This window comes from Aethalodelphis obliquidens, unplaced genomic scaffold (assembly GCF_003676395.1).
Source record: "Aethalodelphis obliquidens isolate GAN/ISIS:26980383/991018 unplaced genomic scaffold, ASM367639v1 scaffold8, whole genome shotgun sequence".
In the NCBI taxonomy this organism is placed as follows: Eukaryota; Metazoa; Chordata; class Mammalia; order Artiodactyla; family Delphinidae; genus Aethalodelphis; species Aethalodelphis obliquidens.
In genome coordinates this window covers 47675224-47701255 of record NW_020837952.1, presented here as the reverse complement: position 1 = coordinate 47701255, position 26032 = coordinate 47675224, and the positions used below count along the sequence as shown (strand labels likewise).

The 26032-nt window shown below is 45.2% G+C and overlaps 1 protein-coding gene across 6 annotated transcripts in view; it reads right to left on the bottom strand.

Moving 5' to 3' along the window:
• Positions 1-257: 257 nt before the first annotated feature.
• The window catches only part of CHST11 (carbohydrate sulfotransferase 11), a 286712-nt gene continuing 260937 nt past the window's right edge, over positions 258-26032 (bottom strand). For all 6 annotated transcript variants that reach the window (XM_027107408.1, XM_027107409.1, XM_027107410.1 and 3 more), the window contains one exon: positions 258-5357. In XM_027107408.1, the coding sequence (XP_026963209.1) occupies positions 4503-5357 (855 nt within the window). In that variant the 3' untranslated portion in view covers positions 258-4502. The remainder of the gene's footprint in view (positions 5358-26032) is intronic.

The following is a 26032-nucleotide window of genomic DNA, read 5'->3' as shown; positions in this document are numbered from 1 at the left end:
AGAATTTACAGACAAAACAGGAATGAAGAAAGCTTCTATTCATCCACTAAACAGAAAGGGCTCGGCTCTATGGAGGTCTTTGCCACGGCCAAGACTGCAATGCGGTCTGCATGTGCGTCTCTCCCACTCCATCCTCTGATACACGTGAGCAGGGCCCCGCACGTGCTAAGGGACACAGCCCAGCCCACCCCACCTCTGCAGTCCTCTGTCAGTGAGCCGTGAACAAACCATACACAGAGAGAAGCTTCTTTTCTTTCTTCAATTTAATTGAAGTTACTTAGAAAAATAATCAGGCTTGAATGGCTTTTCCTGGAAGAAGGTTCATGAACATTTTCACGCTTTTGTTGGCAATGTGGAATTCAGCTTTCTTGAACAGTACAGTAAGATACAGGGAGAGTTTTCTACAACAGGCCCTCTACTGCACACAAATATGTAAAAAAAGAAAATCACACTCCACAAAGATGTTAAATTATATGTCCATATGCCACACTGAGCACGCTCCTAAGAAAATAGTACGGGCAGCCCCTTCTGTACCTGACAAAGGGTAACAGACTGAAATTCGCCCGTTAACGGCCGAAGGTCAAGCTGGTTGTAGATCCTGCTGCCGTTCATAGGGTCCAGTTGGTTGTGATGGAAAAGGCTGGAGGAAATACTTGTTGTGGGAACTTTGGGGGAGTGATGAGGTCAGTCCTGCTGACATGAGTGGGCAAGAGATTCTCATTCCCAGGATCGCACAGAACGGGGCAGCTCAGATTGCGTGTCTCTGTAGGGGATGGTCAGGCTGTGAGAAATCGGCTCTGAGCCCTACCCATCAGGGTCAGAGTCCCTCGGCTTCTGGCCAGGTTAGAACAGGGACTTCTGCAATCACTACCTCAGCAGTGGTCCAGACCCCACCAGCTAAGGTTGTTAGGGACTCGCTTTTGTTCTGGGAATTTTCTACCAGTAGGGATCAGACCGTGGTGCTTCCACGCCTTTGCCACCAGGACACTGGTCCGACCGAAGTTTCCACTGCCCGCTGCTGTCCTGTGCCATACAGCTGAACAGGCAGGACCGTGAAACTCACCTGGTGGACAGGTGGGAAGGAAGGTCCCCTCTGAGACACCAACAGGTCAGCAGACTGCCCTTCTTCCCAGACCAGCTGGGAAGGCAGGGAAGGGGGAGGGTCTGAAGCAGCTGCAGGAATTCAAACCCTGTGGCTAATATTCTACAGTTTTCCAACCAAAGGGACAGGTTAAGCAGGAATGTCCTTGTAAATACAACTTTGTACCTGGTTTTGAAAACACAGCAGCACCTCTGAAAAGTGGCTCGAAGATGGGACACCTGCCTATACTTTTCTCCAGCTAAGCATGCAATAGAAAGCGTTTTCAAACAGTCTTCTTTAAAAAAAAGGAAAAGGAACGAAAGAACCAAGAACTTTTGTTTCCCAGGCACATTTTCACCCATGGATTCTTTTTAACCAAGGACACAGAGTACTTTCTACATTCTGCAAAAACAGTTGAATTGATTTTTTTTTAAAAAGTTTTTATGCCATTAGGAAATAAACTATGAACACAAAACACGAGAAGAAAGAGCCCCTCATTGCCGAACCATACCGCAGTATCGTCCCCTGAAGGACACCCTTTCCCACTAGAGCGAGAAGACGAATGAAGGCATCACAGCTGATCAAAGACGGAGATGTGGAAATGCAAAATGCGGGAAATCCATGTGAATTTCCACTTGAAGTACTAAAAGAACACTGAACAATTCCAAACTATAGAATCGAAGGAGCATTCAGCAAGGGTTGAGCTCTCTTGGCTTGCACTGAGCAACCTTAGGCTTGAGCACTAGGGGGACCAACTGAGGCTTTGTGCCCCTCCCCCATCCCTCCTTCTGTCAGCACCACCCAAGACTCTTCGGGCACTCCCTTTGGGAGGGAGGGAATCGTGGCCTATGTAATATCCAGGATTAGAACCATTGCACTTAAGCAAAAGTTGAATTCATTTGATAAAGTACCTTCATTGCTACAAACCAGGTGGAGACTGTGGTGCTGTTTTATTGTTGTTTTTTGTTTTTGGAAGCGGGGTGTCAGGGAAGCAGTTTTTTATCCTTGAAGACCTCAGATGTGCGAAAGCAACCTAGCCAAAGAATATTCAGTGGAACGCTAGCTCTCTGAGATGATCCGCAAAATAGAGCATCCCGCTCAGAGAAGGTCAGGAAATGCCACCGACTCCATCAGTGATGCTCTTGGGAGTTCACAATGCACAGCACACATTCAAGGCTCTGAAAAGTCCTGCAGAAAGGAAATGGACTTCACTCTGTTTCCCAAGGATATTTGACTACAAAACCCTTATTTTGCATCACACCAACTTGTGTCTGGGGAGAACCTGTGTTCTCTGAAGCACATTATCAGGAAATGCCAGAAACCTCTTTCATTAGCAGAAGCTTTGTTTCTGAGGACAGTGTCCCCTGCCTGGAAACAGGGTCCAGGAAAAATTCCAAGGACAGCTGAAGTCTGTCACTCTACTTGGTAAAACACATTGCATAAATCTCTATTTGTCAAGGGTACAGTTGACGTGCCCTTCGCACAGGAGAGAGAGCTTAGAAGAAGGTACACACCATCTTATAAATAGCTTCGGCCACCCTCTCCAGCGCACACCTCACTCACATTCAATAAAATAATTTCCTCCGTGAGACATGACAGCTGCCGCTCACTGAGCTGGCTGTGAGCTTTACAATACAATTTTAATAGCTTCTGTGAATAAATTATTTTTTGTTCGTTTAGAATATTCTTCTCCCCTCTGTTCTATACATTGCATCAAAAACAAAAAGCAAAACTTACCCACACCCCATCCCACCCCTCCCCCTATTATTAGAACTATTATTATTATATACAGTATCTGCTACCAACTCATTCACTAGCTGTAAGAGGGATGTGGCTCAAACTTCAGCGGAGGCATTGGAAATGAGAAGCATGTGCAGACGTTCATTAGCAAGGAACAGGGAATGGAATGTTTCCAGCCTTCCAGAGGAAAATGGCATGGGTTACCATCACAGAAGGCTGTCCTTGCTGATCATTGCTGGTGGTTGCAAAGGGGCCGATGGTTTCTTGGCCTTTGGAGGAGCGGATATGCATAAGTGTACAAATAGTCCGCCTCTGACCTTCACAAGGAGTAGAAATGCCAGGCCATTGCAAATCCTCCAATGTCTGAGTCCTGCCACAAAATTTTAATCTTTTACATGGCAAAGAGTAGAAAAAACACTTCTAGGTGGAGACCTTAAAGCTGGGCTGGAAATGACAGGAGGAGACGGTCGGTGAATATTCTCTTTCCTTCACCCAAGGCAGACATCACTAATCAATCACAGCACTCTTCCATGCTGTGCCTGGCAAATCTGTTCTGGGGCTTAAAGGCAGATAGATACTACCAATAAATTGGAGTGGGCACATGACAGGAAACATTTTTGTCATCTCTTATGTTGGGCAATGGGCTTGGATTACTCACCAAGTTAAGTGGCCTGTTCCAAGCACGTGGTTTTCAAATTTGGGCCATAGAAAAATGCAAATTTGTAGGGATCCTGAACCTTCTGGGGTGGTTCGTGAATAGTGCAAACCTCATGTTAAGTCCATGAATACCAGGGGTTTGCTAACTGTCAAGCTGGATACTCTGCGTCCACGTAAAGCTTCTTGAGGGCCAAGACTATTGGTTTTGTTTAATGCTCTATCCGCAGGGTCTAGAATTAGGCCTAGCACATAGTAGTTGCTTAATAAATACTTGTTGAATGTAAAGCAACAGCCACTTCACCTTCATCACAACTGGCACTGCCAGTTAAAAAAATTCTGTAGAAAAGCCTATTCTACCAGATTGCTAAGTCTGGTGGGAAAAAAAAAAAGCTACAATCAGCTCTCTCCTTGGGTTAAAAAAAGAAAAATCACTTTTCTTTCGTGTGAGGAACGTTTGGGTCGACTGAAATCAGTTTGGAATCAGTCCCTTGCAAAGGAGCCTCTTTCTATTTATTTCTAGCAGAATTTCAAGAACGGTGGTATCAACAGACAGCACAACGGTTGTTATCACAGTGACTCTCTGAGCGGTTAATAAGGAGAACATTCATGCCCCTGCACGAGCTGCTGCAAGCACAGAACGAAACATAGATTTCTTCTGCAAAGACGTTAGAATCTTGCTGCCACAAAAAAAAATCTATACAGAGACCATGTTTAAATAACTATAAATAACATTAATTAGAATTTATGGGATGCACAATTCATGGAATTCACCCGAACACAAAGAAACCTCTGAAAGTGTCGGGGGATTCATGTCTAAAAAACAAGGACACCCATCCTAGTGCCCTGCAAAGACAGCCGTCCTTCCCTACTAAGGATTTTAAATAATTCTCACTATGCTGCTCGCAGCATCATCCCCAAACAAATATTAATTTACAAAATAACCCAATATCCATAGAATTCTTTTGACAAATAAAAATCTTAAATTAAAAAGCACGATTCTCGCCCCTCTCCCCACCTCCACCCTTCACTCCAATTTCAGGTAGCTTGGCACTGAGTAATTGAACATTAAAAAATCGAGTTTGTAGACTTCGTACAGCTGCGTCTGGTGCTCTGAGCTGATGTTCTGGAAGAACTCTGTGGTCATTTCATCAGTAGTTCTCGTGGACTTGGCGTAGGTGGGGAACTTCAGGTAGCTGCCCACGCCCGCCAGCTGCAGGATGTAATTGGAATCCTCCTCCAGCGTCTCATACTTGCCCACGAGGTCATAGTGGATGTGGCACGGGTGGCAGAGGGAGTAGACGGTCTGCCAGTGTTCGTTGAAGGGCTCCTCGCGCTGCGTGTGCGGGTCTATGAGATAGGCCACGAACTCCTCGAACTTGACGTCGTCGCCCTTGCGCAGGGCCTCCTGCGTGGCGTTCTTGCGCTGCCGCCTGATGATCTTGGTGCCGTAGCGCTTGTGGAAGGAGGTGTTGTATTTCTGCGTGAACTTGTTCCGGTAGGCGGACACCAGCCTCTCGAAGGGCTCCCGCACGAACAGGAACTTCATGTAGCTTTTCAAGCGGTGGTTGATCTCGGGGATGCTGTACTGGTTCAGGGTCTTCAGGTTGGCCGAGACGTGCGCCTCGTTGGCCGGGATCTCCATGGGGTCGCTGTACTTGCCCCGCCCGGTCAGGACCATCATGAGCCGTTTCCAGTTGGTGCACGCCACCTTGGGCACGTAGCAGTAGATGAGCTCGTGGTCCTCATCCACCACCAGGTGCTTCAGGTCGTTGGGGGTCAGCACCCGCCGCTTGCGGCTCACGGCGCTGTTGGCCCGGCACGTGTCTGTGACCTGGTCCCGCCGCATCTGGTGCAGGACGGCCGTGTTGGAGAGCTCCAGCTGCAGAGGGGACACAAGAAGAAGAAGTACTCAGTACTTGTGTGGGATGTTTACACTGGGCCACATCCATGACACGATGGCCAATGCGGGCCACCAAGGCAGCCACTGACAACCTAAATGGCCCGTCTCCCTTTCCAATTCTCCATCAGCTGTCGGGACTATTTCGGTTCTGTGTTCCACCATGCTTCCTTTGGACAGTAATGATAATGACCAATTCTGTAACTTACCCATCACCCTCTACATGCCAGGCATTTTATCAGAGCTTCACGTATACAGTTTTTCTTTTCTCTGTACAACAAACTCGAACCGTTACTGATTTATTTAACAATATCAAATACCTGCGGCTGTGCCAGGTAGCATGCTGGGGGTGCGGTAATGAAAAAGTGCAACAAGGTAACTGCCCTTAGGGAGCTGACAGTCCAGCTGGAAAGAAAACGGAACTGAGGTTCAGAAATATTAAGAGAGATCACACAGCGAGAGTCAGTATTCAAACTCAGGTCTGCCTGGCAACCAAAGCTGCCCACTTTCCACTCTAATCTGATGTCCAGGCCTCCAGTCTTCTTGATTAAGGCAGGAAGAAAAGCATGGAGTTCTGGCATTTGTTGATCTATTTCAAAGCAAGGGGATCCAGTTTTTCTACAAGCCTATCACTGTGGACACCTGTTGCTTTTTGCTTCCTCAGTACCAGTGCCTTGATTTTCATCTGAGAACCTGCTTTCCTTCATTTTCAGCTCCCTTTCCTCTCGCTGAGCTGAGAGCATGCACCCTGGAGCTTGGGATCAGGGAGGAGGGACCACCATGCAGGGAGAACTAGACCGGGAATGAAGGGAACAGAGGAGGGATGAGCAGAAAGACAAGGGGATGTATTCCCAGTGATATCATCTGAATACCTAGCTCCATACGTTGAAACCAGACCCCCAGCTTCTAGGCTTTTGTTGCATCAGTCAATACATTTGCTTTGGTGCAAAAGGCAGTTTAAGTCTGGGTTATATATCACTTGGAACCATCATATATGGGTATTTACATTTATTATCTTTGAGCTTTTCCTCTTTTTTCCCCATATTCACCCACTGATCCATCCATTCAAACATGTGTCCAGACCTCATAAAGTACAAGGCACTCTGCCCAGCACCCCTGGGAGATATAACCCTTTCCTAAAGGGCTCACAGCCTAGGAGGCGCCAGGCCAGAGAGCTGGCGGCCTCAGTAGGGGCCAAAGGGGAAAGCTGTGTGCTCCTCTGAATTCTAGGAGCAAAGGTTTCTCCCCTAAAGGCCGTTCGCTCCCAATCTGAACTAGTTCTCACAGTCTACCTAGAAGAGGCAACATGAGGCCACACTGGCCTGGTGCGCTGCCATCCTGGTCTCCAACCCCACAGACTTTCAGTGGAGTGGTGGCACCCTACCGTTGTCTGGCTTAACGCCATGCCTCCATCTACCCTCCTGGATGTGTAATGTGCTCTTCTTTTTTTTTAATTTAATTTTTTCTTTTATATCGGAGCATAGTTGATTTATAATGTTGTGTTAGTTTCAGATGTATGGGTCTTCTTTTAAATATCAAAGATACTAATATTATGATTAAAGTTATAGAGAGACTGGGGCACCAGGGCTATGGGATAGCCACTCTGGGGCTGCAGATGACATGGTTGCATCCCTGACCCCGGAATGAATGGGGTCCCCGTCCTCATGCTCGTCTTCTGAGGTCCTTCAGAGTCCAGCACCAACCTACTTTTCCCACCTCATTCCCGTTCCTGCCCATTTTATTATTATTATTTTTTTTTATTTTTGCGGTACGCGGGCCTCTCACTGTTGTGGCCTCTCCCGTTGCGGAGCACAGGCTCCGGACGCGCAGGCTCAGCGGCCATGGCTCACGGACCCAGCCGCCCTGCAGCATGTGGGATCCTCCCGGACCGGGGCACGAACCCGTGTCCCCTGCATCGGCAGGCGGACTCTCAACCACTGCGCCACCAGGGAAGCCCTCCTCCCCCTTTTAGAACTGAAGGAAGCTCCAAAGAAACAAATGATTCACTCTTTTCCTGTTGGGCCCAGCCACTCCTATCTGGGATTCTTCCCTCTCCCTTTCTGCGGGTATAAACTGGATAATCCATGAAGGCCCAACACACTCTCCGGCCACACAAGTGGAAGAATCATTCCCTCCTCTAAACACCCTCCCCACTGAGCGTCCTTTACAGCACAATTGCCCCGTCTATTTCACGCCTGGTTTTCTCAAGTCGGGCGACCACTTGATTCACAGGGACCCAAAGCCACAGAGCCACTGCCCTCTCCAGGCTGGACTGTGGGTGGTCCAGAGTAGGTAATGTGGAGGGATCAGTGAAAGCCCCCCGCTCCTAAAGCCACCTGCACAGGCAAGTCAGTGGAGCCAAGGGCCTGGGTGGGACCCAAGAAGCTGGCCTTGTGTTTCCAACTCTGAACCGCAATCTGTACAATTCATTCTAGAATATGCATAGGGCAATTGGGATGGGCTTAAGTTAGGGACACTGATGAGTTTATGGGGGACCTGAGGGATATCCTGGTGGCCAATGGAGACAAGTCATTACATCTTGCTTTAGGGCTCTGTGTCTGTCTTCTCTCATGGTTTCCACGACGATGATGGTGTTGGTGATCATGAGCTGGTATGAGACAACAGCAGACAGCTGGGGGAGCTACTCTGTGTCAGGCACCTTCACACCTTCAGGTTATTGAAATACATTATCTTTAATCTTCCCAGCAATTCTCTGAAGTAGATGCAATCACCACTGGAACTTTCCACACTCAAGGGAAGGAAGCAAACCAAGACAGAGTGCTAATGTGAAAATTCCATGAGCAAACAGGAGATTCTCTTGCTACCTTAGTCTCACAGGCAACTGGGGGAAATCTCAAAGGAGTCGTCACTGCCCTCTCGACGGTCATTCCCCTTTACAATCCTACACTGTCACTCTTCCCTTCAAGAAGTCGAGTCTACTTCTCTAGCCCCTTGACTCTGGCTGGCTGTGACCTGCTCAGACTAGCAGAACGTGTTAGAAGTGAGGACGAGCCAGTTCTGGAGCCTATTATGAAGCCTTGTAGTTCTTGCCCTTTCGGCCACACCTTGATACCACACTGGCAAAAGGTTCTCCCTGTTGAATGCAAGTACCATGAAGTGTGAACTTTCTCTTTCCAGGGCTGTAGCTCCAGTGCTTGCAATAGTGCCAGTCATACAGTAGACGGTCACTAAGTATTTGTTGAATGAATGAATGAATCAGTTAATTATCTCTTCAGGGACGCTTGATAGGAAAGGGGGAAAGCCCCTCTGTAGCTAAAGAAATTTCCCAATTGTTCACAGATGTCAGAACGTTCTTTAATAGAGGCGGTAATAGTGATCCCCCCAAATTCATGGGGGACCTCAGAATGTGACCTTATTTGGAAATACGGGGTTTTTTTTGCAGATGTGATTCATTAAACTGAAGTCATACTGAGTTAAGGTGGGTCCTAGTCCAATGACTAGTGTCGTTATAAGGAGAGAATACAGAGACACACACAGAGAAGGCCACGTGATGGCAGAGGCAGAGGGTGGAGTGATTCATCCACTAGCTAAGAGATGCCAAGGACTGCCAGCAACAACCAGAAGCAGGGGAGGACAAGGAAGGGTGTACGCGTGGAGCCGTCAGAGAGCGCGTGACCCTGCTGACACCTTGATTTTAGACTTCCAGCCTCTGGAGCTGTAAGAGAATAAACTCCTGTTATTTTAAGCCACTGAGTTTATGATACTTTGTTATGGCAGTCCTAGGGAACTAATACAGGAATGAAGCCTTCAGCCCATACCTTTGAGCAAATTGTTATAAAATATAAATGTATAAGAGAGGGTAACATTATATAATATTTTTACATAGAAGAGTAAGGAAAGGGTATTAGAGCACTAAGTAGAAAGTGGGTAAGATCTGCAATCAGAAGACCTAGGCGTGGGCAAGACCCTTAACTTTTTTTTTTTGTAAATTAATTTGTATTGGAGTATATTTGCTTTACAATGTTGTGTTAGTTTCTGCTGTACAGAAAAGTGAATCAGCTATACGTATACATATATCCCCTCTTTTTTGGATTTCCTTCCCAGTTAAGTCACCAGAGAGCACTGAGCAGAGTTCCCTGTGCTATACAGTAGGTTCTCATTAGTTATCTATTTTATACATAGTAGTGTATATATGTCAATCCCACTCTCCCACTTCATCCCAGTTCCCCTTCCACCCTGGTATCCATACTTCCCTTCTCTACGTCTGTGTCTCTATTCTGTTTTGCAAATAAGTTCACCTGTATCATTCTTCTAGTTTTTTGCTAAGATAAATTGTCTTTTTCCCTGGTTCAAGCCAAGGGCCCACAGAGCCATATTTGCTTGCCCCCACCTATGTGAATTACGGTAAAATCAAAGATGAGTGTAAAAAAGGGGATCTAAGAGGTTAAAGAGTAGTGACACATTGATCTAAAGTACAAAATATTAGCTAGAAGTCTTGCCTGGCTGTCTCTTAACTCCTCTGAAGTTAAAGGGGAGGAATGAAGATTGTTTTAGCGGTTACACTTCAAAGACGACTTGGATAGCGGACCTTAAAATGTTGGTGAACTCTGTTTCATTCTTTGCTTTCTACTTATTATTAGTGAAAACCCTTAAAAAGGAAACAGACAATAAACTCAAAACTGTGTTCATTCCTATTTAGTTACTGTATGGGAAGGAGAAGATTCTGTATTATTTGGCTTTAGACTGCAAGAGAAAGATAGTTATGAAAAGAAAGAGCCGTAGTTTTTCTAAAGCAATGGATTAGAGAAACAGGGTCAATTCCTATGATAGACAACAAAAAGGTCTAAGAAGTACCCCAAGAAGCCATCCCTAAACCCAGTCGTGATTTTAGAGGAGGATTTTCAGAAAGACTCTTCTTAGGTAAATCCAGATATATCTCAATAGAGCTTGAAAATGGGGAAAGGTTGTGAAGATCACAAGATGAAAGATGAAGGAAGAAGACCTGAAGTATCACATATGGTCAGCACCTGACCACCATTCCCCTAGCAAGAGACAACAGTTCTTAAGAGGTGATCACATCAATGAAAACTGGACTCTGCATCAGAGTCAGATATTTAAAATACTGACATCAAGGCCTTGACTTGAATCATAACTTCTGGGGAAGATATTTCATAATCTCTGTCTTTTAAAAGACTCTCAAATGATCTTGGTAATCAGCTACTTTAGAAACCACTATTTTATATGTAACTCTCACTTAGACTAGTATGACTTTTTTGGAAGAGTTTGAGAAGAACTGACTTGATTCAAAGGATTCTTCTTTGAATGTTTTTTAGAACTCAGTAGTGATACCATCTGGTCCTGGGGCTTTCTTAATTGATGGGGAGGTTTTAGATACTGATACACTCTCCATACTAGTTATGGATCTGTGTAGGTGCTGGCTTTCTTCATGATTTAAGTTTGGCCTGTTGTACATTTCTAGGAATTCATCCATTTGTTCTGGGTTATCCAATCTGTTGGCATAAAATCTCTTATAATCCCTTTATTTCTGTGTTGTCAGTTCTAATGTCTCTCCCTTCATTTCTGATTTTAAGTCTTCTCTTTGTTTCTTAGTCTAGCTCAAGGTTTATTAAATTTGTGTATCTTTTCCAAAAAACAATTTTTTTCTTATTTTTCTATTTGCTATTTCATTTATTTGCCTTTCTGCTTTTTAAAAAACTTTTTGCTTTGTGTCTCATGTTCTAGGTTTAATGAGGTTGTGATTTAATCTTTTCCTGTTTAACTTTGGTATCATGTGTATTTTATTTTATTTATTTATTTTTAATTTTTTAACATCTTAATTGGAGTGTAATTGCTTTACAATGGTGTGTTAGTTTCTGCTTCACAACAAAATGAATCAGTTATATATATACATATGTCCCCATATCTCCTCCCTCTTGCGTCTCCCTCCCTCCCACCCTCCCTATCCCACCCCTCTAGGTGGTCACAGAGCACCGAGCTGATCTCCCTGTGCTATGCGGCTGCTTCCCACTAGCTATCTACCTTATGTTTGGTAGTGTACATATGTCCATGCCTCTCTCTCGCTTTGTCACAGCTTACCCTTCGCCCTCCCCATATCCTCAAGTCCATTCTCTAGTAGGTCTGTGTCTTTATTCCTGTCTTACCCCTAGGTTCTTCATGACATTATTTTTTCTTAAATTCCATATATATATGTGTTAGCATACAGTATTTGTCTTTCTCTTTCTGACTTACTTCACTCTGTATGACAGACTCTAGGTCTATCCACCTCATTACAAATAGCTCAATTTCATTTCTTTTTATGGCTGAGTAATATTCCATTGTATATATGTGCCACATCTTCTTTATCCACTCATCCGATGATGGACACTTAGGTTGTTTCCATCTCCGGGCTATTGTAAATAGAGCTGCAATGAACATTTTGGTACATGACTCTTTTTGAATTATGGTTTTCTCAGGGTATATGCCCAGTAGTGGGATGGCTGGATCATATGGTAATTCTATTTGTAGTTTTTTAAGGAACCTCCATACTGTTCTCCACAGTGGCTGTATCAATTTACATTCCCACCAACAGTGCAAGAGGGTTCCCTTTTCTCCACACCCTCTCCAGCATTTATTGTTTGTAGATTTTTTGATGATGGCCATTCTGACTGGTGTGAGATGATATAGACCCTTAACTTTTTAAGCCTCGGTTCTATTATTTGCAAAATGGGAATAGTGCCACCTACCCTGCAGGGGTGTTGATTAAATCAAATAAAAAGTATGGGTTGGCATTTAGACAATAAGATCAAGTCTAGTTCAGAATTTGGACAAGGCATGGTACACTGAAGGCAGTTAACATATATGCATTCTTTTTAAAATTAATCAATCAATCTTTGGCTGCGTTGGGTCTTCCTTGCTGAGAGCGGGCTTTCTCTAGTTGCGGCGAGCTGGGGCTACTCTTTGTTGCAGTGTGCGAGCTTCTCATTACGGTGGCTTCTCCTGTTGCGGTGCACGGGCTCTAGGCACGCGGGTTTCAGTAGTTGTGGCTTGCGGGCTCTAGAGCACAGGCTCAGTAGTTGTGGCGCATGGGCTTAGTTGCTTCACGGCATGTGGGATCTTCCCGGACAAGGGCTTGAACCTGTGTCCCCTGCATTGGCAGGCGGATTCTTAACCACTGCGCCACCAGGGAAGTCCCTATGCATTCTTCATGAAGGAAGAAAAAAAAAAATCCAAGAAAGAAGTCCAGAAATCTCAAAGACAAATTTCACCAGCTCTATAATTTTGTTGCAGGCCAGCCCTAGGTCATGGAGTTCAATTAATATTTAGTTTGAATGGTAAAACTCTGACTTTTGCGATTTCTGAACAGATGTATTCATCACCTTAAGAAGAGCATTCATGCCACTTAAAAAACCAAACCCAAACCAGAACTGTCCTAAAGGAAATAGGACTAGGAAGGAAAAAGGGCCCGTCAATTTTGTCCATTTGAATCACTACTGGACAGTATTGAAGGCAATAAATGGCTAAATGAGCAGAGAAACAAGGGGTCCTCCTTCTTTCCCCCCAGCTTTTTTCAGTTGGAGACAATTTTCTGGCCGTTTGAATCCCCAGGGAGGTAGCACGTCAGATAATACTGCACTCAGGACCGCAGAGCCATGAAAAATGGAAACGATACCACAGCGTCGTTTTACATCCAATTGCAGAGACAGAAAATAACTCAAAGGGGCTTTGGAATGTGCTATTGTGGTTACTTTCTCTTCCATTTCCTCCTTCTCCACGGCAGTTTAGGTGGCAAACGGTGCACCTGCTGCAAGGAGGCAGCACAGTTTCCCTCAGGAGGGCTTTGGGGCACAGATCAAGAGAATAGGCATATTCTCAATCCTGAGACATATTCCCAATTCCTTCTCAGAGGAAGGAATTCACCCAGGCCTCTAGTGTTGATTTTCTTTTAACAAAATATTTTGTTTTTATTTTAAAACAATTTCAGGCTAGTGTTGATTTAACTTATTTAAAGTATAATGGTACTAAAATATGCAAAAATATAAAACTAGGTAGAGAAGACCAAAACAAATGGAAACATTCAAATGAACAACATTCACCTGACGGATGATGATGTTTACTGGAACCAAAGCCCCACTAGAAACGTACAGGGTACTTGCCGTCTGTGCCGGGATAGGCTCTTTGCAGTGTGGCATTCCTCCTGTATGTGCCGCTCACCTTTCCCACTGCTTTCTCATTTCTAGTTACTGTAAAATCCAGCACCCTCTCATATCACTTGACCTTTGCTTGGTCCAAATGCGTCATTTATATATTTTTTGTCTCTGCCCATTTCTAATGAGCCCAAGACAATAAAAATTGAGGTACACGTGACTACCAAGACCATCAATGAATACGTGTGCCGTAATTTCACATGGCAGGACTAGGTGTGGCCCTGACAATCCAGAAATGCTTTAACGTTTTTTCAAAATACAAATAAGAATACAAAATAAAAATACAAAATTAATACAATTCTCGGAACTCAGATCCCTGGGAGCTATATCTGTGGACCCCCTTGTATCTTGGTTTAAGAAACCTGGATTAAGGGGAGCCCTGGACAGGTCAGAGGGAAGAGAAGAATTCTTCACCATCATGGCCAGGACGGGGCAGGAGAGATTTCAGATGGCGGCCTGGGCTGTTGCAGAGATCTCCATTTTTGTTATTAGGACCAACCACAAGTTAGAAATTGTAATCAGGTAAGCAGTGATTTCTAACCTTAAAGAAAATGCAGAACTGGTCATGTCACTTCCACACTTGTCCCCAGTCAGGGTTCACAGGAGCTTTTGTAATGGTCCCAACTCTTCAGCAACTAACAGGTTCCCTGAGTATCAGTTTGACATCTTTCCAGGAAGAGGAGGGAGTGAAGAGCATTTCCTTGGTGAGCAGCTTGCTCCCTCGCCAGGGAAAGAAAACATCTGTCTTCTCCGACCATGCTGTATCAGTTTTACAAACAGAGCTTGTTTTTCTGATAATTATCTGAGCTTGAGATCAATCTCTTTCCTTTTTCACTCCCTTTCTTTCCCCTCTTCTTTCCTTTCTCAAAGGTATCTGAAGAGACCATAACAAAGGACATACGTGTAGCATAAAACTGAAAGAGGAAACAACAAATATACTAAAAGGGCTGTGATTGAGGATCTTCTTTGGTGGTGGGCTTCCTGGTAGCAGGGACAAAAGGGGAAACGGGATTAAGTCTCCTTGCTTTTGTTCTCAGAAAGAAGTAGCATTCCAATTGCTTGGGGCAGAAAATATGCGCAGTGTTAGGGACTCAGAAATTCATTCGAGGAGGGAGATTCTTGGATTCAGTGTGCCCATGCTGGAATATTCAGAGGGTCTCTATCTTGGTGGGAGACGAGTAGCACGCGTCACTACCACCTGTGTCCACAGGGCCCTTCAGCATTCACAGAGCACTTTCACACACCGTCCCACTTAAAGATCCCAGTGGGACTTCTCCAGAACCTACTAAAAGAAAGTTTATATTCAGCAGACCGGCCCGTACTTCCGACCACGTGTCATCTTTTTGTGGGCTGGCTCTGCCAGGTATTACCAATAATACCTCATGTGAATGGTTCTCAACCTTGAGCTTGCACGGCAGTCACCTGGAGGACTTGTTAAAATGCAGTTTGCTGGATCCACTCCAAGTTGCCAATTCAGTAGGTCTGGGACTGGGCCTGAGAATCTGCATTTCTAGCAAGTTCCCAGGTTGTCAGTTTGTTAGGGCTGCCATAACAAAATACTACAGACTGGGTGGCTTCAGCAGCAGAAACGGATTTTCTCAGCGTCCTGGAGGTGTGCGCAGGGTTGGTTTCCTCTGCGGTCTCTCTCCTTGGCTTGCGTACGTCTGCCTTCCTGCTGCCTTTTCACATGCTCAACCCTCTGTGCATCTTTACCCCTGGTGTCTCTTCTTTTTTTATTTTTTAAGTACATTTATTTAATTTTGGGCTGTGTTGGGTCTTCGTTGCTGTGCACGGGCTTTCTCTAGTTGCAGCGAGCGGGGGCTACTCTTCGTTGCGGTGCGCGGGCTTCTCATTGCGGTGGCTTCTCGTTGTGGAGCATGGGCTCTAGACGCGGGGGCTTCAGTAGTTGCAGCACGCGGGCTCAGTAGTGGTGGCGCACGGCCTTAGCTGCTCCGCGGCATGTGGGATGTTCCCTGGACCAGGGCTTGACCCCGTGTCCCCTGCACTGGCAGGAGGATTCTTAACCACTGCGCCACGAGGGAAGTCCTCTTCCTCCTCTTATAAGGACACCAGTCTTACTGGATTAGGCCCGCCCTAATGGCCTCGATTTAATTCAGTCACCTCTTTAAAGGCCCTATCTCCAAATACGGTTATGTTCTGAGGTACTGGGGGGTTGGGACTCCAGCATATGAATACTGGGGGTGGGGCACAATTCAGCCCATTACACCAGGTGATGCTGATGCTGCTGGTCTGAGGACCACACTTTGAGAACCACATCTTTACACTATGAGGAAAGGACTGTAATCTAACATCTTTCACCAGTTCAAGCTATTCTTAATTATAGAACACAGAGCCAAGTTCGTCATCTGCTGCCAGGCAACTCCTAGGTCTACCTCCAGCTGCAACCTCGACTCCCCTCACCTCCCTTTGATCTCCCAAAAGTATAAATTAGGTCAGAGGAAGGCTGATTCTAGGAAACCGTGAACATGGCTACAGGCTCTGGGCTGTGTCCTGTGTTCTCACTTAGATGTCTATTTTTAATTTGGACATTTAAAAAAGGCAACTGTAATTAGCTGAAGTACCAAATTTAGGGACTGTTTGAAAAAGTCTTTAAGACTTCACTATGTTTCATCTTAAAAGGAAGGAAAGCACGTTTCCCTTAAATTAAAACATCTTTTGCGGTGTTTACAGTTTCTTTCAGACACAAGGACCCAAACTGAAGGAGGAGCAGCTGGTCCATTTTACTGTCCCGGGTGGAGGAGATGCAGAGGGATGGAAACCCAGAGAAAAAGGTAAATGTAAAGGCATCAGGAGAGTGGGGTTGGCAGAATCTGTCATTAACAACTGCCTGCTTGGGTCCAGCCTCAGGTTCTCCACTTGCAAATCCTAATACAAGACCCCTTCGAGCATCTTGGGGGCACTGCCATCATCTCGCTGATTTCAGAATTGGGGGAGGGAGAGGAAAACCCGGGGATCTGGTTTGCTATGATTCTATTATATTTCCTTCTGGTCCAGTAATTCCTAAACTCTCACCAGAAAGGCTAGTCATAAGGAATCCCTGAAGAAACCACATCCACAGCAAAAAAGAGGCCTACGTTTATACTAGCTACCATTTCTTGAGCACTTACTATGTACCAGCCACTTTTAATCCTCACGGTCTAGGGGATAGGTATCATTAGTGTTCCCAACTTATGAATGAGGAAACTGAGGCGCAGGGAGAACAAGTTGCTCAAGATCAGGGAGCTAGGAACTGGGGTTGGGTTTTGAATCCAGGCAGCCTGTGCTCTGAGCCCCTGCACTGTGCAGCCCCCCAGGATCTGCAGCTCCCTCTGGGAGTTACCCTCTCCAGGGCAGCTGCTGGAGCCATGCGTCTCCAGCCTGGCAGCTCACAGGGGAGCTTTAAATACCACTGAAGGCTGGGGCCCACCCCAGAGATCTGATGTGATTGCTTTGGGTGTGGCCAGCTCCCTGGGGATTCGAAAGCTGCCCAGGTGGGAACCATGTCTTAGAGGCTCCAATGCCAGCAGCTATATAAACTAAATCATGGAGTGGACTTGAGCAGTGACCCTTGTGTGATCTTGGGCAAATTTCACCTTCCTGGTCTTCAGATTTGAAATTAGGGGCTTTCCATCCTGTAGGGCCAGAGATCAAAGGTCTAGAAGCCACAATTCTAACGTCTTTGGCTGCGTCCTTAGAGAACCACTAGGAATTCTATAATGCTTAAAAACTTTTATGTTTAGAAAAGAAAGGAGAAAAACGTTGAGCCTTTAAAGAAAGAATCTAGTCTGAACCTGTTGCAAAACTTAAAGGGTTTAGGAAAGAATTGATTCCACATTAACTGACATTAGCATTGCCAGGGAAATTGGCTTCTTTTTTTCTTTTTTTGAATTGAAGTATAGTTGATTTACAGTGTTGTGTTAATTACTGTTGTGCAGCAAAGTGATTCAGTTATACATATATACATATATATGTATACATTCTTTCTTAAAATATTCTTTTCTATTATGGTTTATCATAGGATATTGAATATAATACCCTGTGCAATATAGCAGGACCTTCTTGTTTATCCATCCCATATATAAAAACTTACATCTGCCAACCCTAACCTTCCATTCCATGCCTCCCCCAACCCCCTCCCCCTGGCAACCACCAGTCTGTTCTCTATGTCTGTAATTCTGTTTCATAGATATTTTCATTTGTGTCACATTTTAGAGTCCACATATAAGTAATATCATATGGTATTTGTCTTTCTGACTTATTTCACTTAGTATGATGATCTCTAGTTGCATCCATGTTGCTGCAAATGGCATTATTTCATTCTTTTTTACGGCTGAATAGTATTCCATTGTGCTGTATATATGTACCACACCTTATTTATTCATTCATCTGTCAGTGGACATTTAGGTTGTTTCCATGTCTTGCCTATTGTGAATAGTGCCACTATGAACATAGGGGTGCATGTATCTTTTTTTTTTTTTTGCGGTACGCGGGCCTCATTGTTGTGGCCTCTCCCATTGTGGAACGCAGGCTCAGCGGCCATGGCTCACGGGCCCAGCCACTCGGCGGCATGTGGGATCCTCCCGGACTGGGGCACGAACCCGTGTCCCCTGCATTGGCAGGCGGACTCTCAACCACTGCGCCACCAGGGAAGCCCTATCTTTTTGAATTATAGTTTTCTCTGGATATATGCCCAGGAGTGGGATTGCTGCATCATATGCTAGTTCTATTTTTAGTTTTCTGAGGAACCTCCATACTGTTTTCCACAGTGGCTGCACCAACTTACATTTCCACCAACAGTGTATGAGGATTCCCTTTTCTCCACACCCTCTCCAGCATTTATTATTTGTAGCCTTTTTAATGATGACCATTCTGACTGGTGTGAGGTGGTACCTCATTGTAGTTTTGAGTTGCATTTCTCTAATAATTAGCAATGCTGAGCATCTTTCCGTGTGCCTATTGGCCATCTGTATTTCTTCCTTGGAGAAACGTCTTTAGGTCTTCTGCCCATTTTTGGATTGGGTTGTTTGTTCTTTTGTTGTTGAGTTGTATGAGCTGTTTGTATATTTTGGAAATGAAGGCCTTGGTCACATCGTTGGCAAATATTTTCTCCCTTTCTGTAGGTTGTCTTTTTGTTTATGGTTTCCTTTGTTGTGCAAAAGCTTGTAAGTTTGATTAGGTCCCATTTGTTTATTTTTGCTTTTATTTCTTTTGCCTTGGGAGACTAAGAAAACATTGGTACGATTTATGTCAGAATGTTTTGCCTATGTTCTCTTCGAGGAGTTTCATGGTGTCATGCCTTATGTTTAAGTCTTTAAGTCAGTTTGAGTTTATTCTTGTGCGCGGCGTGAGGGTGTGTTCTAACTTCATTGATTTACATGCGGCCATCCAACTTTCCCAGCACCACTTGCTGAAGAGGCTGTCTTTTTCTCATTGTATATTCTTGCCTCAGGAAATTGGTTTCTTAGGATTTCAACTTGTCACTAGGGAATCACCTGTTTAATAATAAGGACTGAATCTCTACAGGAGCTTTTCCTACCTTTCCAAAGCAAAAAGAAGGAAAAGGTGCAATGGATGGGAAGCATTTTGAGCCCTGGAAGGTGAGGCAGTGGTGCAGGAGACCCTGGGTGATGGAGGGCCCAGAGCTGGCCTCTGGATGCAGCCCCCCAGCCAGGCTCAGCTGACACGGCCACAGGTGAGCTAAGGCTCTGAGCTGCGTTTTAACCTTGGGTACTTTGAGGGCAGAAACAAGCAAGCAGAGGGTTAAGATACTTCTTTTGTATCAGGGTTTAAATTTGGTGACCTGGATTAGGGTCACAAACTCCAATGCCCTCTGGAGCCAGCAGGGAGTCCCTGAGCCACTGAAGGTGGGAGATTGCCACTTAAATCCTGCTCGTGTTGTCGTGAGGGAATATGGGGACCTTGTCTTTTGGGATGTTTCAAATTCTCAAGAGAAGCCAGAAAACCCGATTTTATGTGTCATCTGCATTCTCAAATGTTAGCTACAATCAAAAAATAATTTTTTGGGCTTCCCTGGTGGCGCAGTGGTTGAGAGTCCGCCTGCCGATGCAGGGGATACGAGTTCGTGACCCGGTCCGGGAAGATCCCACATGCCGCGGAGCAGCTGGGCCTGTGAGCCATGGCCGCTGGGCGTGTGTATCCGGAGCCTGTGCTCCGCAACGGGAGAGGCCACAACAGTGAGAGGCCCGCATAGTGCAAAAAAAAAATAATAATAATAATTTTTTTTAGTGGGGTTTAAAATTTTTTTAAACTTGTTTGGGCTGGATTTGCACGGGGGCCACCAGTTGGTACTCTCACCCAGGCACTGGACGGTGGGACTAGTAACGAGGTGCCCTCTTGGAAAGGGCTGTTCTGAGCTGTGCCCACCACTGCCTCCCACCCAGCTGTGCTGCTCAGTTAACCGAACTGTAAGGAGTTGAGGGGGGAAAGAGTCAGGTGGAACAAGCCAGACTGCAGAAGTTCAGAATGCAATTAGGATAGCTCACGATCAGCAGTGGTTACTAAGAGACACCCCTGGGACCTCAGCTCTGCCCACCCACTCTTCTTGGTAATACCTCCTTCTAACACTCTCATTACAGTCTACTTATTTTGCATGTCTCTCCCTTCTAGAATGTAGACTCCAAGAGGGCAGGTACTGTTTACTGTGTGTTCATCCTCATATCCTCGGTGCCTGGCACACACTAGACACTCAAAGCTTTGTTGAATGAACGAATGGATGCATGCACGCATACGTGAATGAATGACTTGGGGGTGACAGGGATTCTTAAAGGCCACAAAAGGGCTGATGAGGCCGCATGGGCTTCCTGGTGCCTCAATCTGCAGCCCCAGCCCATCTCCCCATGGAGGGTTTCTGGCAAAGATCCTGCAGCTGCAATGCAAGAGCTCAGTATCAGCCCAGAGGCCGGAGGCCAAGAGACAAGCAGCTGGGGTGCCTGGTGCCGGGTGGAAATGGGCTCAGGGTGCCTGCGGTAGCCTTTGACGTGGGGGGTGGGGGGTGGGAACTGGCACTTTCCACCCGAATGGTGAGGCCAGGAAGCAGGAGGAGAATCACGCGAGGGTGCTGGTGCCAAGGGCTCCCTTTCAGCCTGACCAGGTGTGGCTGCAGGGGCTCATTTCCATCTTAGATCAGCTGTTCAGGCTTCCGGAGGCCTGGGCAGGCTGCGGGGTGTGTGTGTGTGCAGGGATGGGGATGCTGCTGCCAAGCTGGACCGGCGTCCGATGAATGGTGGCCCGGAACAGGGACAATGGCAGGGAAGGGATGTGCCTCCCACGTGCTCGGGAGGCTGGGTTTCCTGGGAAAGCAGAAGTCGGAGGGCAGGTGGAATGTGCACTGCTGACTGATGCTTTGGGACCCTTGGAAGTCACTGCTGGCAGGAGGCGGGGGAGGGTTCCACTGTGCAGCCTCCAACGTTTCACCTCTCTCCCAGCCGAGGTGGCCGACAGCACCCCACCCACGTGGGCCTCCCAGAGGGCGATGCTCTTCTGAGGCAGAAGGTTATGACGCCCCAGCTTCTCCTTCTGGTTTCTCCCTCCTTGGGACCGACTGACTTCACTGGTTCTTGCTGATTCTCTTCCTAGACTCACCAGAATGTTCTACCGCTCATATTTTACCCACATCACTTGGCCTCCTCAGGTCTTAGTTACCCCATCTGTAAAATGGGGACAACAATCGTGTCTCCTCCTCAAGGTTGTTTAGAGGATTCAGTGAGAGCTTACAAGGAAAGCACTTAGCACTTCTCTTTATCACTATAAATATGACAGAGGGTAGCTTCCAAAGTGGCCGACAGTATAGTGAGCACACTACCCTGCCTCTCCCGCAGCCTAACAGCACATCTCACTCTTTATGTAAGAATCACAGTGGGCGCTTGGTGAAATATGGATTCCTCGACGCCACCTGGAGAAGTTCTGACTCAGTGGGTCTGGTTGTTCTAGGTCCCTGCCCTTGACGGCTGCCCCAGGATGATTCTACCAGGCCGATTCCAAGGTTGGTGATCCTGTGTCCCATCTTGAAAACTGCTGATCAGCCGTCACTTTTTTTTTTTTTTTTTTTTTTTTTTTGCGGTACGCGGGCCTCTCACTGTTGTGGCCTCTCCCATTAGGGAGCACAGGCTCAGCGGCCATGGCTCACGGGCCCAGCCGCTCCACGGCATGTGGGATCTTCCCGGACCGGGGCACGAACCCGTGTCCCCTGCATCGGCAGGCGGACTCTCAACCACTGCGCCACCAGAGAAGCCCCAGCCGTCACTTTTACATGAACAGGTTCTGCAGTTAACATCCAACACATTTGTTACCTATGCAAAACGCCTGGCTCACGGCGATTCAATATCTCACTGACTCAGAGACAGAAGCAATTGGAGGCAACTTGGATTGGCGGCTGTTTGTTAAGCAAACTGGAGGTCTAAGGAGCCGTTTTCCAGCTATAGAGAGATCAGCTATTAGTAAGTATTAGAAGACTGTACAGTGTGCGTGGAATTTCAGAGTCAGTGAACCATGGGTTAGGAGACACCCCCAGAGGTCAATTTATTTCTTAATCAAGTAGCATGTTTCAACAATATCCCATTTCCCTATTGTTCAAAGGATACATTCTCTTAGGCTTTCATGGCTGCATGGTGTGTGTTTCCTGGCGAGGGCAAGGCTGGTCTTTCGCTAGGAGGGGAGGTGGAGCCAGCTCTAAGACAGGGGCTCAAAGCCCTCCTCCCCACCTCAGCCACAGACCTGGGGCCCCAAAAGAGCCATTTTCACCACCTTCAGCCAGACCCCTTTGTCTCGAGCTGCTCCATCCCAATTATGGTTATAGCGCCGTGAACAGTGTGAGTTCAACTTATTTCCCTCTTCCAAAGCCATTAGGACAGGGCCTGGGTATCTCTGTGTCCCAAGTGCCAGGCACTCAGTGCCCAGTACTTGCGGGACTCAGAAAAGAGTGATTAGCTTTGTGCCAACGTGTTAATGCCTTTCAAATACTAAGACTTTTCGTCTGTCTCAGCTGCTTTACTACCTTTTCCCTCGTTCAAGAATGGCCCATTTGGGAGGATAATGAAAGTGCCAGGAAGGCCATCATTGAGTGCTACAGGGACAAGCATGTCTAAATTCACAGCTGTTTGTTTAGTGAGACACTTAAGAACCTGGGCTGCTTCTCAGTCACTTCTGGGGACATACATACACATACACATAATGGAGCCCTACATGACATCATGGATTTGGACCCGGGGCCCACAGATGAATAAGACCCTCAAGTTAATGGCATCAGAGGTGGGCAGGTCCTTCCGTTTGTAGAGGTGCAGAGTGATTTTACAGCCCTAGAGCCCTTGGAACACAGAGCTTCAGAGTCGGAAAATACCTTTGTGATCATCTGATACCACGTTCTGATTTTCAGATGGCAACACTGAGGCCCAGAGATGTTAACCCATCCACCCACTCCCAGGAAGTGGCGAAGCTGGGACCAGAAACCGAGTCTTCTGCCCCTTTGTGCTGCTGGACTGTACGGTGAAAAGAGGAACCTTCAGCAGCTCTTGTCCATGGCACAGGGATGGACCCAGGAAGAGAGTGATGGGTGGGCCAGCCCAAGTGCCACCTACATGGTGCTAAAACATCTCTGTGAGATGTAGCAAACAACCGTGCTTCCAGCCACCTAAGGAGTATCATGTGGACTCATGATCCGTTGAATTTCTGAAACTGAACTCCTGTTCAGTGACCTTTTTTATTATTCAGTATAGGGAACATGGCAAAGGTCCCCCTGGGCTGGCTTGATTGAGAAATCCATTAAAGAAAAGTGAAGCAAGAATTGGGAAAAGTCTTGATGACTTTTTTAAAAGAACAGTGACTCTGCTGTTTGCAGATGACAGGATACTATCCGTAGAAAATTCTAAAGATGATACCAGAAAACTACTACAGCTCATCAATGAATTCAGTGAAGGTGCAGGATACAAAATTAATACACAGAAGTTTCTTGCATTTCTATACAATAACAACAAAAGATCACAAAGAGAAATTAAGGAAACAATCCCATTTACCATCACATTATAAAGAATAAAATACCTAGGAATAATACCTAAGGAGGCAAAAGACCTGTACTCTGAAAACTATAAGACACTGATGAAAGAAATTAAAGACGACACAAACAGATGGAAAGATATACCATGTTCTTGGATTGGAAGAATCAATATTGTTACCATGACTATACCATCCAAGGCAATCTACAGATTCAATGCAATCCCTATTAAATTACAAATGGCATTTTCCACAGAATTAGAACAAATAAATTTTTAAATTTGTATGGAAACACAAAAGGCCCTGAATAGCCAAAGCAATCCTGAGAAAGAAAAGCGGAGCTGGAGGAATCAGGCTCCCTGCCTTCAGACTATACTACAAGGCTACAGTAATCAAAATAGTATGGTACTCAGTACCTCCCATCAGGACGCTTGCACAAGCCTCTAGATAGCCTCATCCACCAGAGGGCAGACAGCAGAAGCAACAAGAACTACAGTCCTGCAGCCTGTGGAACGAAAACCACATTCACAGAAACATAGAAAAAATGAAAACATAGACAAAATGAAAAGGCAGAGGACTATGTACCAGATGAAGGAATTAAAACCCCAGAAAAACAACTAAATGAAGTGGAGATAGGTAACCTTCCAGAAAAAGCATTCAGAATAATGATACTGAAGATGATCCAGGACCTCAGAAAAAGAATGGAGGCAAAGATCGAGAAGATGCAAGAAATGTTTAACAAAGACCTAGAAGAATTAAAGAACAAACACCTAAAAGAATTAAAGAACAAACAAACAGAGATGAACAATACAATAAGTGAAATGAAAAATACACTAGAAGGAATCAATAGCAGAATAACTGAGGCAGAAGAACAGATAAGTGACCTAGAAGACAGAATGGTGGAATTCACTTCCATGGAACAGAATAAAAAAAAAAGAATGAAAAGAAATGAAGACAGCCTAAGAGACCTCTGGGACAACATTAAATGCACTAACATTTCCATTATAGGGGTCCCAGAAGGCGAAGAGAGAGAGGAAGGACCCAAGAAAATATTTGAAGAGATTATAGTAGAAAACTTCCCTAACATGGGAAAGGAAATAGCCACTGAAGTCCAAGAAGTGCAGAGAGTCCCAGGCAGGATAAATCCATGGAGAAACAGGCTGAAACACATTGTAACAAAAGTGACAAAAATTAAAGACAAAGAAAAATTATTAAAAGCAACAAGGGAAAAACAACAAATAATATACAAGGGAACTCCCATAAAGTTAACAGCTGATTTCTCAGCAGAAACTCTACAAGCCAGAACAGAGTGGCTCTACAAGCCAGAACGGAGTGGCATGATATATTTAAAGTGATGAAAGGGAAAAACCTACAACTAAGATTACTCTACCCAGCAAGGATCTCATTCAGATTCGATGGAGAAATCAAAAGGTTTACAGGCAAGAGAATTCAGCACCACCAAACCAGCTCTACAACAAATGCTAAAGGAACTTCTCTAAGTGGGAAACACAAGAGAAGAAAAGGACCTACAAAAACAAATCCATAACAATTAAGAAAATGGTAATAGGAACATACATATCTATAATTACATTAAATGTGAATAGATTAAATGCTCCAACCAAATGACACAGGCTTGATTAATGGATACAAAAGCAAGACCCATATATATGCTGTCTACAAGAGACCCACTTCAGACCTAGGGACACATACAGACTGAAAGTAAGGGGATGGAAAAAGATATTCCATGCAAATGGAAATCAAAAGAAAGCTGGGGTAGCAATACTCATATCAGATAAAATAGACTTTAAAATAAGGAATGTTACAAGAGACAAGGAAGGACACTACATAATGATCAAGGGATCAGTCCAAGAAGAAGATATAACAATTATATATGCACCCAACATAGGAGCACCTCAATACATAAGGAAAATGCTAACAGCTATAAAAGAGCAAATAAAAAGTAACACAATAATAGTGGGGGACTTTAACACCTCACTTACATCAATGGACAGATCATCCAAACAGAAAACTAATAAGGAAACACAAGCTTTAAATGACACAATAGACCAGACAGATTTAATTGATATTTATAGGACATTCCATTCGAAAACAACAGAATACACTTTCTTATCAAATGCACATGGAACATTCCCCAGGATAGATCACATCTTGGGTCACAAGTCAAGCCTTGATAAATTTAAGAAAATTGAAATCATATCAAGCATCTTTTCCAACCACAACACTATGAGATTAGAAATAAATTACAGGGGAAAAAAAATGTAAAAAACACAAACACATGGAGGCTAAACAATACATTACTAAATAATCAAGAGATCACTGAAGGAGTCAAAGAGGAAACCAAAAAATACCTAGAGACAAATGACAACGAAAACATGACGATCCTAAACCTTTGGGATGGAAATGTATGGACACCAAGGGGGTAAAGCAGGGGGTGGTGGTGGGATGAATTGGGACATTGGGACTGAC